The 15,223-nt window shown below is 41.6% G+C and overlaps 1 protein-coding gene across 1 annotated transcript; it reads left to right on the top strand.

Moving 5' to 3' along the window:
• Window positions 1–4,462: 4,462 nt before the first annotated feature.
• Window positions 4,463–13,336, top strand: LOC311122916 (uncharacterized protein). The gene is made up of 3 exons (XM_084197218.1): window positions 4,463–4,981; window positions 11,617–11,772; window positions 12,018–13,336. The coding sequence occupies exons 1-3, from the start codon at window positions 4,702–4,704 to the stop codon at window positions 12,851–12,853; spliced, it is 1,272 nt and encodes a 423-aa protein (XP_084053344.1). The 5' UTR covers window positions 4,463–4,701; the 3' UTR covers window positions 12,854–13,336.
• Window positions 13,337–15,223: the final 1,887 nt, after the last annotated feature.

Below are 15,223 nucleotides of genomic sequence, written 5' to 3'. Positions count from 1 at the left end.
AAACATTTTTGCTAAAAGTATTATTATATTATTGATCGATTGACTATGACTTTTCAGATCACCCAGTAATGCTACAGTGGGGGAAAAAAAGTATTTAGTCAGCCACCAATTGTGCAAGTTCTCCCACTTAAAAAGATGAGAGAGGCCTGTAATTTTCATCATAGGTACACGTCAACTATGACAGACAAATTTAGATGTTTTTTCTCCAGAAAATCACATTGTAGGATTTTTAATGAATTTATTTGCAAATTATGGTGGAAAATAAGTATTTGGTCAGCTACAAACAAGCAAGATTTCTGGCTCTCACAGACCTGTAACTTCTTCTTTAAGAGGCTCCTCTCGTTACCTGTATTAATGGCACCTGTTTGAACTTGTTATCAGTATAAAAGACACCTGTCCACAACCTCAAACAGTCACACTCCAAACTCCACTATGGCCAAGACCAAAGAGCTGTCAAAGGACACCTGAAACAAAATTGTAGACCTGCACCAGGCTGGGAAGACTGAATCTGCAATAGGTAAGCAGCTTGGTTTGAAGAAATCAACTGTGGGAGCAATTATTAGGAAATGGAAGACATACAAGACCACTGATAATCTCCCTCGATCTGGGGCTCCACGCAAGATCTCACCCCGTGGGGTCAAAATGATCACAAGAACGGTGAGCAAAAATCCCAGAACCACACGGGGGGACCTAGTGAATGACCTGCAGAGAGCTGGGACCAAAGTAACAAAGCCTACCATCAGTAACACACTACGCCGCCAGGAGTGCCAGACGTGTCCCCCTGCTTAAGCCAGTACATGTCCAGGCCCGTCTGAAGTTTGCTAGAGTGCATTTGGATGATCCAGAAGAGGATTGGGAGAATGCCATATGGTCAGATGAAACCAAAATATAACTTTTTGGTAAAAACTAAACTCGTCGTGTTTGGAGGACAAAGAATGCTGAGTTGCATCCAAAGAACACCATACCTACTGTGAAGCATGGGGGTGGAAACATCATGCTTTGGGGCTGTTTTTCTGCAAAGGGACCAGGATGACTGATCCGTGTAAAGGAAAGAATGAATGGGGCCATGTATCGTCAGATTTTGAGTGAAAACCTCCTTCCATCAGCAAGGGCATTGAAGATGAAACGTGGCTGGGTCTTTCAGCATGACAATGATCCCAAACACACCGCCCGGGCAACGAAGGAGTGGCTTCGTAAGAAGCATTTCAAGGTCCTGGAGTGGCCTAGCCAGTCTCCAGATCTCAACCCCATAGAAAATCTGTGGAGGGAGTTGAAAGTCCGTGTTGCCCAGCGACAGCCCCAAAACATCACTGCTCTAGAGGAGATCTGCATGGAGGAATGGGCCAAAATACCAGCAACAGTGTGTGAAAACCTTGTGAAGACTTACAGAAAACGTTTGACCTGTGTCATTGCCAACAAAGGGTATATAACAAAGTATTGAGAAACTTTTGTTATTGACCAAATACTTATTTTCCACCATAATTTGCAAATAAATTCATTAAAAATCCTACAATGTGATTTTCTGGATTATTTTTTCTCATTTTGTATGTCATAGTTGACGTGTACCTATGATGAAAATTACAGGCCTCTCTCATCTTTTTAAGTGGGAGAACTTGCAAAATTGGTGGCTGACTAAATACTTTTTTCCCCCACTGTATCTGCAAGGTTAGCTCCAGGTAAATATTGCAATCCTTTAGCCATTCCTGAATCCGGTGTCGTTTTGCGTATCACTTCATAAACACTCTGCCATGGGATCGGTACGTCAAAAATCTCTTCCCAACTATTTTGCAATCTATATGGGACGGCTGTCAATCCTTTGGTCCTTAAATGAAACTGGTATACTTTTTTTTATTTATCACAGTTTTCTTTAACCAATTATGTTCTTTAATGAAAGGCCGACAGACAAGTTCCTTACTTTCCTCTTCCATTTTTTGCGTTAGGGCTGCAATTATTTGGTTGTAATTTTGGGTAGAGCAGACATTTCCATATGTTTTTTGTTAGCTGCATGTGCGACATAACTCCACCAGTCCTACCGATGATATCATTTACGAAGATTATACCTTTTTTAAACATTCTGTCAAAAAATAAAGGTTTTTTGTCAATTAGTATATTTGAATTTAACCACAATATTTGTTGCATTATTTGTTCTGTCGTTTCTGGAGGATTAAATTGAAATTGCAACCAACTTTCTATGGCTTGTTTTAGAAATAGTGATATTAGGGAGATGATTTCCTTTTCAAATAACTGCAAATGAGTTGTTGTAATCTGAATAAAGGGAAAAAAGGCCTTTCTTGAACATTGGGTGAGACAATCTTACTAATTTGCTTGAGAACCAGTTTGGATTTAAGTATAACTTTTGTATGACTGAAGCTTTTAGTGATAGGTCTAATGCTTTAATATTTAATAATTTCTGTCTTCCGAATTCATATTCATTATATAAATATGCCCTTTTAATTTTGTCTGGCTTGCCGTTCCAAATAAAATTGAATCTTTTTTTCTCATATAATTTTAAAAACTGTTCGCTAGGCGTAGGCAAGACCATAAGCAAATAGGTAAACTGGGATAATACTAAAGAGTTAATCAGGGTGATTTTTCCACAAAGTGACAGATTATACCTTTATCATTTACGAAGATTATACCTTTTTAAAACATTTTGGTTTATTATCCATACATGGTTCATTATAACAGGTAACAGTGGAACTATTCATGTGAAAAAAGAACAAACAGAGGATTCCTTTTATTAATAATGTACAGTTGAAGTCGGAAGTTTACATACACCTTAGCCAAATATATTTAAACTCAGTTTTTCACAATTCCTGACATTTAATCCTAGTAAAAATTCCCTGTTTTAGGTCAGTTAGGATCACCACTTTTATTTTAAGAATGTGAAATGTCAGAATAGTGGTAGAGAGAATGATTTATTTCAGCTTTTATTTATTTAATCACATTCCCAGTGGGTCAGAAGTTTACATACACTCAATTTAGTATTTGGTAGCATTGCCTTTAAATTGTTTTAACTTGGGTCAAACGTTTCGGGTAGCCTTCCACAAGCTTCCTACAATAAGTTGGGTGAATTTTGGCCCATTCCTCTTGACAGAGTTGGTGTAACTGAGTCAGGTTTGTAGGCCTCCTTGCTCGCACACACTTTTTCAGTTCTGCCCACACATTTTCTATAGGATTGAGGTCAGGGCTTTGTGGTGGCCACTCCAATACGTTGACTTTGTTGTCCTTAAGCCATTTTGCAACAACTTTGGAAGTATGCCAGTCCCTCCTGCAGCAATGCACCCCCACAGCATGATGCTGGCACCCTCGTGCTTCACGGTTGGGATGGTGTTCTTCGGCTTGCAATGACCCCCTTTTTTTTTTCCTCCTCCAAACATAACGATGGTCATTATGGCAAAACAGTTCTATTTTTGTTTCATCAGACCAGAGGACATTTCTCCAAAAAGTAAGATCTTTGTCCCCATGTGCAGTTGCAAACCGTAGTCTTGCTTTTTTATGGCTGTTTTGGAGCAGTGGCTTCTTCCTTGCCGAGCGGCCTTTCAGGTTATGTCGATATAGGACTCGTTTTACTGTGGATATAGATACTTTTGTACCTGTTTCCTCCAGCATCTTCACAAGGTCCTTTGCTGTTGTTCTGGGATTGATTTGCACTTTTCGCACCAAAGTACGTTCATCTCTAGGAGACAGAACGCGTCTCCTTCCTGAGCGGTATGACGGCTGCCTGGTCCCATGGTATTTATACTTGCATACTATTGTTTGTACAGATGAATGTGGTACCTTCAGGCATTTGGAAATTGCTCCCAATGATGAACCAGACATGTGGAGGTCTACAAAAAAAAATTCTGAGGTCTTTGCTGATTTCTTTTGATTTTCCCATGATGTCAAGCAAAGAGGCACTGAGTTTGAAGGTAGGCCTTGAAATACATCCACAGGTACACCTCCAATTGACTCAAATAGTTACATTTGGGATAATGCACCAAATGTAACTATTGAACAGCCAAGCCACATCTGTAGCCTATTGGCTGGTCTTGACTGAGTCTGCTTCTGGCACCAATAACATCCCTTCTCCTTCTATAGCAGCTCCTTTATTGGTCACTTAGCAGGATGTTACAGCTCTATGTCTAACTATCTATACCTTTCAGTGCCAATAAGACTGTGATGACAATTTGTAAGTCGCTCTGGATAAGAGCGTCTGCTAAATGACGAAAATGTAAATGTAAATAATATACATATGGCCTATTCATAAAAGGGTTGATTCATAATGTACAAATCCCTATTCAGCTTCTACATCTGCGTAGAGGAAATTATTATCTGTAAGAAGTAAGAGAACTGGTTATTTACCAATTATTTGTTTACATTGTTTGCCAGAATATAGTTTTTGTTCAACTGCGTCACTCCAGTCAGCAGATGGCGATGTGTGTCTTTCAGGTGATGATTCTTGCGTGACGTATATTCTAGTGGACGGGACAGGAGGCTTTTTCAACAACAACAATTCAGCCGCCTTGGTAGCTTGCTAGCCAACATAAAACCAAAACATTGAAGCTCTTTAGACCATTTTTGTGTATATTAACATCAGTGTTTTAAACACACTGTCTGTGTATTGACCAGTTACTCCATTTGATTTCATATTTACGTTATTAGCTATCTGGCTAATGTAACACTAGGCTAATGCTAACTAGCTAGATAACATCCCCGACCATGAGCTCACTAAGCTACTCTCCTCCTGCTAAAGAAGAGGTCTGCTGGACGGAGAAAGAAGCTCTCATGAAAGAGGAGAGGGAAGAGGAGGCTGTTACAGTTAAAACAGAAGTAGAGGATGAAGCTGTTACCGTGAAAGAAGAGGAAGAAGTTACAGTGAAAGAAGAGGAAGAAGGTTTCAGAGTGAAAGAGGAGGAGGCAGTTTTTGGAGTGAAGGAGGAGGGGGAGATTACTGTCACATTGGAGGAAGAAGAGGAGACTGGAGAGCTGATTAACACCAGTAAGTAGTATTTTAAAAACAGTGGCACAAACTCTGTAGTTGTTGAACTATTGAACTAATGTGTCGTCTTAAAGACTGCGGTCAAGTGATCCGTCATTCTCAAAACGTGGTCAAGCCACCCTTCCTTCTGTTTCCGCCTGAATTTTCTTACGGAATAGATACCACTTAACTGTACCGCGTGTTTTCTGTGAAGGAAACTGAGTCGGATGCTCTCTAATGCTCCGACAGAAACAATAGCTACAAATCATTCTAAAAATTACTTTGATATCACGGGTAGAGTGAGGCTGCAGAGGTTGCAGTAGCCTAACGTTGGTGCTGTTTAGGAAATGTTAAATTGTCAAAGCAAGATGTGTTTACGGTCATGACACACACACAGGACGATCTAAATGAGCTTGATATGTTTTTAGTAAATCATGAATCCAGTGTGATGACCGTTGCTTACCATACGATCTCCATATTAAAATAAATATGGGTTAATATAATTACTTATTCTATATTACAGTTAACTTTGAAGTAAAATTGGATTGTAAACATTTTGTCATGTCTGCCACTAGTACGTCACTAATCCATTTTCATTAACATTAACATTAGACTGTAAACTCTCCTTCCAGACTCACATTAAGAATCTCCAATCTAAAGTTAAATCTAGAATCGGTTTCCTATTTCGCAACAAAGCCTCCTTCACTCATGCTGCCAAACATGCCCTCGTAAAACTGACTATCCTACCGATCCTTGACTTCGGCGATGTCATTTACAAAATAGCCTCCAACACTCTACTCAGCAAATTAGATGTAGTTTATCACAGCGCCATCCGTTTTGTCTCCAAAGCCCCATATACTACCCACCACTGTGACCTGTACGCTCTTGTTGGCTGGTCCTCACTACATATTCGTTGCCAAACCCACTGGCTCCAGGCCATCTATAAATCGCTGCTAGGCAAATCCCCGCCTTATCTTAGCTCATTGGTCACCATAGCAACCCCACCCGTAGTCTGCGCTCCAGCACGTATATCGCACTGGTCATCCCCAAAGCCAACACCTCCTTTGGCCGCAATTCCTTCCAGTTCTCTGCTGCCAATGACTGGAACAAATTGCAAAAATCTCTGAAGCTGGAGACTCTTATCTCCCTCACTAACTTTAAGCATCAGTTGTCAGAGCAGCTTACCGATCACTGCACCTGTACACAGCCCATCTGAAATTAGCCCACCCAACTACATCATCCCCATATTGTTATTTATTTTGCTCATTTGCACCCCAGTATCTCTATTTGCACATCATCTCTTGCACATCTATCATTCCAGTGTTAATACTAATTGTAATTATTTTGCACTATGGCCTATTTATTGCCTTATCTCCATAACTTATTACATTTGCACACACTGTATATATATTTTCTGTTGTATTTTTGACTTTATGTTTTGTTTTACCCCATATGTAACTCTGGGTTGTTGTTTTTATCGCACTGCTTTGCTTTATCTTGGCCAGGTCGCAGTTGTAAATGAGAACTTGTTCTCAACTGGCTTACCTGGTTAAATAAACGTTAAATAAAATAAAAAAATAAAAATGATTTGTATGTTGGCCGAATCCCAACGTTTCAGTTGAATGGAAGTGAAGGCGGAGCCTGGCTCTTTTCTCTTGTGACTTTACTCTCCTTGCAGAGTAGAACACCAGACAACATGATTGAACAAAGGAGGAATGTTAAAATTATGTCGGACGGTAACTTTTGAAAATGAGCTAAACAGAAGCCTCCTGCTGTATTATTATTTGTATGTTGGCGGAAGTCCCATTTTTCAGTCCAACGGAAGTGAAGGTGGAGTCACATGTTCTCTATTCTCCATTTTGTCTTCTGACTTTAGGCAGAGTCACATGTTGAAATATAACGTCTCGGTCCTCTACCTCCCTGATCTAAAAGGTCCGTAGACTAGAGATAAACATCTAGTTAACTTCGCCTGAACTCTGCAATCGACCATAAACACACGTTTCTACAATGAATCAGGTGAGTTTAGATTAATTTAATCATTTTTATAACGGGTCTTTGTGGCCTACTTCCTGCTTTTACACTGGGCGCATTTAATGGTCCTTGACTTTTGGAAAATCATTTTTGTAGTTTAGCTGGTTACTCGTAGCCAGGCCCGGCGGCAGGATGAACTCGGCAAAGGGGCATCAGAAATGACTAAGGGGGCACAACTATTTTCGCTTGCTGATAACACAGGATGGATAATAATCAATAGTACATTTACCCACAATGTATTTGCAGCCACGCACGGCTGTCTTGCAGCAAGAATACAGGCTACTGCACCGCTTTACAAACATGGACAATTCATAAATAGCAAGTCATGACAACGCTACACAGCTACATGCACAATCCCCAACAATCCAATGCAAAACAGTGGCTAATTACCGTAATAACACTTTCTCATGCCAATACAATGCATTTCCAATCGTGGAAAGCAAACAATAATGCACTACCAATGACTTGTCGGTACAATGCAGTTAGTTGGAGCTTGCCAGTTGGCTGTAGGCTACTCCACAAGCAGCTTGCCAGTTGGCTGTAGGCTACTCCACTAGCAGCTTGCCAGTTGGCTGTAGGCTACTCCACTAGCAGCTTACCAGTTGGCTGTAGGCTACTCCACTAGCAGCTTGCCAGTTGGCTGTAGGCTACTCCACTAGCAGCTTGCCAGTTGGCTGTAGGCTACTCTACTAGCAGCTTACCAGTTGGCTGTAGGCTACTCTACTAGCAGCTTGCCAGTTGGCTGTAGGCTACTCCACTAGCAGCTTGCCAGTTGGCTGTAGGCTACTCCACTAGCAGCTTACCAGTTGGCTGTAGGCTACTCTACTAGCAGCTTGCCAGTTGGCTGTAGGCTACTCCACTAGCAGCTTGCCAGTTGGCTGTAGGCTACTCCACTAGCAGCTTGTTAAAAACTGTAAGCAAGCTATCCTTTTCCTTCAAGCAAGATCTGAAATATTTATATTCTCCTTTCACTCTGTCATTTAGGTCATTATTGTGGATTATTGTGAATAGTCACATGTACAGGGTTGCAGGTGGTCACTGTGGTCTAAGGCACTGCATCGCACTGCACTGCACAGCGTCGTCCAGGGTAGGGGAGGGAATGGCCGGCAGGGATGTAGCTCCGTTGGTAGAGCATGGCGTTTGCAACGGCAGGGTTGTGGGTTCGATTCCCATGGGGGGCCAGTATGAAAAACTAGTCACATGTACAGGGTTGCAGGTCATTATTGTGAATAGTCACATGTACAGGGTTGCAGGTGGTCATTATTGTGGATTATTGCGAATAGTCAAATGTACAGGGTTGCAGGTGGTCATTATTGTGGATTATTGTGAATAGTCACATGTACAGGGTTGCAGGTGGTCATTATTGTGGATTATTGTGAATAGTCACATGTACAGGGTTGCAGGTGGTCATTATTGGGGATTATTGTGAACATCTTTGACGTGTCTGGGTGGCTTAATACACCATACACAACATCATTATTAACAGAGGAAGGATTAGTCATTCATATCACACAATTACTATTTTAGTTATTGTTTTGTATTTGTTTGTACAAATTTGTAGAATTTTGTTTTTACTTTCACATTATTTTGTGTAGATGAATTACGAAAAATTATAATCAAATCTATTTCAATCCCACTTTTTAAAGCAACAAAATGTGAAAAAAGTTATAGTGGGTGTAGACTTTCCATAGGAACTGTATAGCCTAATAATATTTAGGAAGTTAATTTCCTTGGGAAGATAACTGCCCGTGCTTCTCCGTCCATTCATATATAGTCTACTCTATTTAATTGAGACCAAACGCTCACCTGATCTGGCACGCCCAACTAGGAGAGGAGAGGTATGGCTGCTGAACTAGGAGAGGAGAGGTATGGCTGCTGAACTAGGACAGGAGAGGTATGGCTGCTGAACTAGGAGAGGAGAGGTATGGCTGCTGAACTAGGACAGGAGAGGCTGCTGAACTAGGACAGGAGAGGTATGGCTGCTGAACTAGGAGAGGAGAGGTATGGCTGCTGAACTAGGACAGGAGAGGTATGGCTGCTGAACTAGGACAGGAGAGGTATGGCTGCTGAACTAGGAGAGGAGAGGTATGGCTGCTGAACTAGGAGAGGAGAGGTATGGCTGCTGAACTAGGACAGGAGAGGTATGGCTGCTGAACTAGGACATGAGAGGTATGGCTGCTGAACTAGGACAGGACAGGTATGGCTGCTGAACTAGGACAGGAGAGGTATGGCTGCTGAACTAGGACAGGAGAGGTATGGCTGCTGAACTAGGACGGGAGAGGTATGGCTGCTGAACTAGGACGGGAGAGGTATGGCTTCTGAACTAGGAGAGGAGAGGCTGCTGAACTAGGAGAGGAGAGGTATGGCTGCTGAACTAGGACAGGAGAGGTATGGCTGCTGAACTAGGACATGAGAGGTATGGCTGCTGAACTAGGACAGGACAGGTATGGCTGCTGAACTAGGACAGGAGAGGTATGGCTGCTGAACTAGCAGAGGAGAGGTATGGCTGCTGAACTAGCAGAGGAGAGGTATGGCTGCTGAACTAGGAGAGGAGAGGTATGGCTGCTGAACTAGGAGAGGAGAGGTATGGCTGCTGAACTAGGAGAGGAGAGGTATGGCTGCTGAACTAGGAGAGGAGAGGTATGGCTGCTGAACTAGGAGAGGAGAGGTATGGCTGCTGAACTAGGAGAAGAGAGGCTGCTGAACTAGGAGAGGAGAGGTATGGCTGCTGAACTAGGAGAGGAGAGGAGAGGTATGGCTGCTGAACTTGAAACAGCAAGAAAGATGAGCAGTCTGTTGCACTTTCTCTTGACCTACGTTTTGCACGTAGGATATAGCCTGTCTTTTAGGAGCGGGAATATTTTCAGTCAGAGACAAATGGATAATTAATATATATTGAGAAGGAGAAGACTCAACGCTCGATCCCCATGTTGCGCCTTTTGCTTTATATTGATAATTACATTTTGGGATTTCACCTCGACTCACGTTGGTTGAGCGTCCCCAACTTCTTTCTATTAACAGACACTGTAGTAAACTATAGCCTAATTATATTTAAGTGAATTTCCTTGGAAAGATAACTGCCATGTGATTTATTCGCCCATTCATAGGTAGCCTGGTAGGCTAGTGTGTGAATAATGTGACAGAGGTGCTTTTAGTACAATAGCTAGGCTAACGCATACACAGCAGAAAGACACCGTTTCCAAATAATCTGCGGAAGAAGTATATTTATCACAGCGTTTTCTGTCTGACCGCCCTTAACATGAAAAATACGGACCGCGCTGCAATGATCTCTGTCGGAGCCCGCAGCCCTCTACCTCCAAACATCTTTGTTGTACCATTTGAAAGTGGAAAGAAATATATACAGTACCAGTCAAAAGTTTGGACACACCTACTCATTCAAGGGTTTTTCTTTATTTTTACGTTGTAGAATAATAGTGAAGACGTCAAAACTATGAAATAACACATATGGAATGATGTAGTAACCAAGAAAGTGTTAAACAATCAAAATATGTGGTGTTTGAGATTCTTCAAATAGCCACCCTTTGCCTTGAAGACAGCTTTGCCCAGTCTTGGCATTCTCTCAACCAGCTTCATGAGGTAGTCACCTGGAATATATTCTGATTTGTTTAACACTTTGTTGGTTACAACATTATTCCATATGTGTTATTTCATAGTTTGGATGTTATTACATTTTAGTACATTTGTCAGCCAAAACATGACACTCACCCTTTTTTTATGTGTTCTATCGCAAACTGTCATCAACATGAAGCTTTCCAACGTAACATCAACTATCCAATCAAAGCCACATTGACAATTTGAAATTAGCACATCAATTACAAATAATTACAATTTAATATATTTAAATCCCACTTTGTAACGTAACAAAATTTGAAAAAGGTTCAAGGGAGTGCAGACGTTCTAAAGGCAATGTATTACATTAGGTTAAGATTTCAAAATAGTCTGATGCATATCCTGTAGATCAGATCAAATAGCCTGAAGATCAGATCAAGGAACGCTGTCTATACTTCCATCGCTTTTGTTATTGGCTGATTCCATCGCCAGCAATGCCCAAAAATATTCTTGGAATTCTCACATAGAAACGTAATTGGGGTCTAAAATAAAAATAAGCTAAATCAATTTGCCCTTTTTCCCGATAGGGAATGTCTTATTGGTCTGAAGTGTAAGATATTGGTTTCTCCCGTGGGAGCCCCGGGTTCATATCGTGCGTGTTACATACAGTTACAATATTTGAGCGCTGCAAATCTGCGTAGCAAGCAAACAGACGATGTGTATTATTTTTAACATGCTGTGAAAGTGGTACTCACTTTTAGGAATGGGTAATCGTTTACAAGTTACAAGCTATATCATAAACCCATCGTTGAAAACCACATTTTTCATCTTCTGTGGTTTGGTAACTTCCTGTTGTTCAACGGACCGGAATGAAGAAGCAGAGTTTGGAAAACAATTTTTTGGTGTCCATTAAGTCTTAAACAGCAAGGGGGCATTGTTTCCACTCCGTTGTGGCCGTCCCCATTTAAATGCAAGACCTCGACATACCATTGTTGTGTTGTTTTACCCTTAGTGTACTAACTTGAACTCCACTACCCTCTTTTTGGGATTTACAGGAAACACCTATTCCACCCCCCTCCTCCTTCTTCCTCCAACCCTCCTCCCCCTCCCCCTCTTGGGGTCCCCAGGTCGTGCCTCTCCTGGTAACTTACTGCTGGGTCTGAAGAGGGTGTCTGTGCTGCTGGTCAACTGCAGGAAAACACCGGGACGGAGTGGGTTTATGCTCTTACATACATTTATTTTGGGACACTCCCTAGATGTCCTTAATTACCATTAAATACAATCACTAACCTTCTTAAAATGTAGAATCATTAGAAGCACTCCTACCCCATTGGTTACATTGATGATTTTAACCCATCCAAAATGCTCAAATCTGATCACAAGAGTTTGGAAAGCTGGGCCTTGAACTAACTTCGATATGAAGAAGGAACCCTAACTGTCTGTCTTTGTTTCACAGGGGACAGCCCTAACTGTCGCTCTCTCAGTAGAAGGGGCATATCATCTGGGGAGGCTAACCAACATCATGATGCTGATGAGGCAGAGAAGAGTCTCTCCAGATCAGAACACCTCAAGAAACACCAGCAGAGACTTACAGGGAAGAAACCTCACCGCTGCTTTGACTGTGGAAAGAGTTTCACCTCTTCAGCAAATCTTAAAACACACCAGAGAATTCATACTGGAGAGAAACCTTACCACTGCTCTGACTGTGGGAAGAGTTTTGCTCAGTTAGGGACCCTGAAAAAACACCAGCTGAGACACACAGGAGAGAAACCTTTTAGCTGTGAACAATGTGGGAGGAGATTCACTGTGTCAGGAGCCCTGACAGTTCACCAACGAATACACACAGGAGAAAAACCTTTTCACTGCACTGACTGTGGGATGAGTTTTGCCCATTCAAGTAGTCTGAAAACACACCAGCAGAAACACAAAGGAGAGAAGCCTTACCACTGCTCCCTGTGTGGAACGAGTTTTACCCAGTTAGGGAAGCTGAAAATGCATGAGAGAATACACACAGGAGAGAAGCCTCTTCACTGCTCCCTGTGCGGAACGAGTTTTACCCAGTTATGGAACCTGAAAATGCATGAGAGAATACACACAGGAGAAAAGCCTTACTACTGCTCCCAGTGCGGAAAGAGTTTTACCAGCTTATGGAACCTGAAAATGCATGCGAGAATACACACAGGAGAAAAGCCTTACCACTGCTCCCTGTGTGAGAAGAGTTTTACCCAGTTAGGGAACCTGAAAATGCATGCGAGAATGCACACAGGAGAGAAGCCTCATCACTGCTCTTAAAGCGTAGAATACTGCTCCCACTTTTTGACTGTGAAATTGTGATTTTGTTCATGCCACATGAAATCGAATTGTATAAAGCAGACTCAAAAAAGACATCACCTGAATATGAAGCAGGCTATGTCAGTTTGAATGTATCCGAGTAAAGAACGTCATGCTGCTTACTTAGCGATCACTACTTTCAATTAGACACATACAGTACCAGTCAAATGTTTTACTATTTTCTACATTGTAGAATAATAGTGAAGACATCAAAACTATGAAATAACACATATGGAATTATTTAGTGACCCCAAAAAAATGTAAGCACAGTTCCCGCTCAGCCCAGTCAAAACTGTTCGCTGCTCTGGCACCCCAATGGTGGAACAAGCTCCCTCACGACGCCAGGACAGCGGAGTCACTCACCACCTTCCGGAGACATTTGAAACCCCACCTCTTTAAGGAATACCTGGGATAGGATAAAGTAATCCTTCTACCCCCCCCCCCAAAAAAAAAAAAAAAAAAACATTGTAAAGTGGTTATCCCACTGGCTATAAGGTGAATGCACCAATTTGTAAGTCGCTCTGGATAAGAGCGTCTGCTAAATGACGTAAATGTTTTGCAAATTTGTGATACTGAATGTTATCAGATCTTCAACCAAAACCTAATATTAGATAAAGGGAACATAAGTGAACAAATAACACAACTATTTCATAAACAAAGTTATGCAACACCCAATTCCCCTGTGTGAAAAAGTAATTGCCCCCTTACACTCAATAACTGGTTGTGCCACCTTTAGCTGCAATGACTCCAACCAAATGCTTCCTGTAGTTGTTGATCAGTCTCTCACGTCGCTGTGGAGGAATTTTGGCCCACTCTTCCATGCGGAACTGCTTTATCTCAGTGACATTTGGGTTTTCAAGCATGAACTGCTCGTTTCAAGTCCTGCCACAACATCTCAATTGGGAGTAGGTCTGGACTTTGACTAGGCCATTCCAAAACTTCCAATTTGTTGCTTTTTAGCTATTTTCATGTAGACTTGATTGTGTGTTTTGGATCATTGTCTTGCTGCATGACCCAGCTGCACTTCAGCTTCAGCTCACAGACAGATGGTCTGACATTCTCCTGTAGAATTCTCTGATACAGAGCAGAATTCATGGTTCCTTCTATTAAGGCAAGTCGTCCAGGTCCTGAGGCAGCAAAGCATCCCCAAACCATCACACCACCACCACCATGCTTGACCACGGTATGTAGTCTACCTTACTAGTTATAGATGGTCTCTATGGTAACAAGGGCCCTTATACACCACCATGCTTGACCTTTGGTATGATGTTCTCACTGTGGAATGCAGTGTTTGGTTTTCTCCAGGCATAATGGGACCCATCTCGTCCGAAAAGTTGACTCAGGTTTGCCAAAAAGCACCTGGATGATCATCAAGACTCATGGAAGAACGTTCTATGGACAGATTCAAAAGTATAACTTTTTGGACGACATGGTTCCAGTAATGCCTGGCGAAAACCAAACTCTGCATTCAAACTCCATTCAACACCACCCATCTATCTCTTAACACCATCCATATAGGATTTCTATTTGCCATATATTTTTCAACTGTACTGTGATGTTTTACAAATGTTCTGAACCTTTCTATTCTCATTGTTTCTACAGATTGTAAATTGAAAATAAACATTTTTGCTAAAAGTATTATTATATTATTGATCGATTGACTATGACTTTTCAGATCACCCAGTAATGCTACAGTGGGGGAAAAAAAGTATTTAGTCAGCCACCAATTGTGCAAGTTCTCCCACTTAAAAAGATGAGAGAGGCCTGTAATTTTCATCATAGGTACACGTCAACTATGACAGACAAATTTAGATTTTTTTTCTCCAGAAAATCACATTGTAGGATTTTTTATGAATTTATTTGCAAATTATGGTGGAAAATAAGTATTTGGTCAGCTACAAACAAGCAAGATTTCTGGCTCTCACAGACCTGTAACTTCTTCTTTAAGAGGCTCCTTTCGTTACCTCTATTAATGGCACCTGTTTGAACTTGTTATCAGTATAAAAGACACCTGTCCACAACCTCAAACAGTCACACTCCAAACTCCACTATGGCCAAGACCAAAGAGCTGTCAAAGGACACCAGAAACAAAATTGTAGACCTGCACCAGGCTGGGAAGACTGAATCTGCAATAGGTAAGCAGCTTGGTTTGAAGAAATCAACTGTGGGAGCAATTATTAGGAAATGGAAGACATACAAGACCACTGATAATCTCCCTCGATCTGGGGCTCCACGCAAGATCTCACCCCGTGGGGTCAAAATGATCACAAGAACGGTGAGCAAAAATCCCAGAACCACACGGGGGGACCTAGTGAATGACCTGCAGAGAGC

Source organism: Coregonus lavaretus (assembly GCF_964263955.1).
Source record: "Coregonus lavaretus genome assembly, contig: HAP1_SCAFFOLD_102, whole genome shotgun sequence".
In the NCBI taxonomy this organism is placed as follows: domain Eukaryota; kingdom Metazoa; phylum Chordata; class Actinopteri; order Salmoniformes; family Salmonidae; genus Coregonus; species Coregonus lavaretus.
This window is presented reverse-complemented; position numbering and strand designations above follow the sequence as displayed.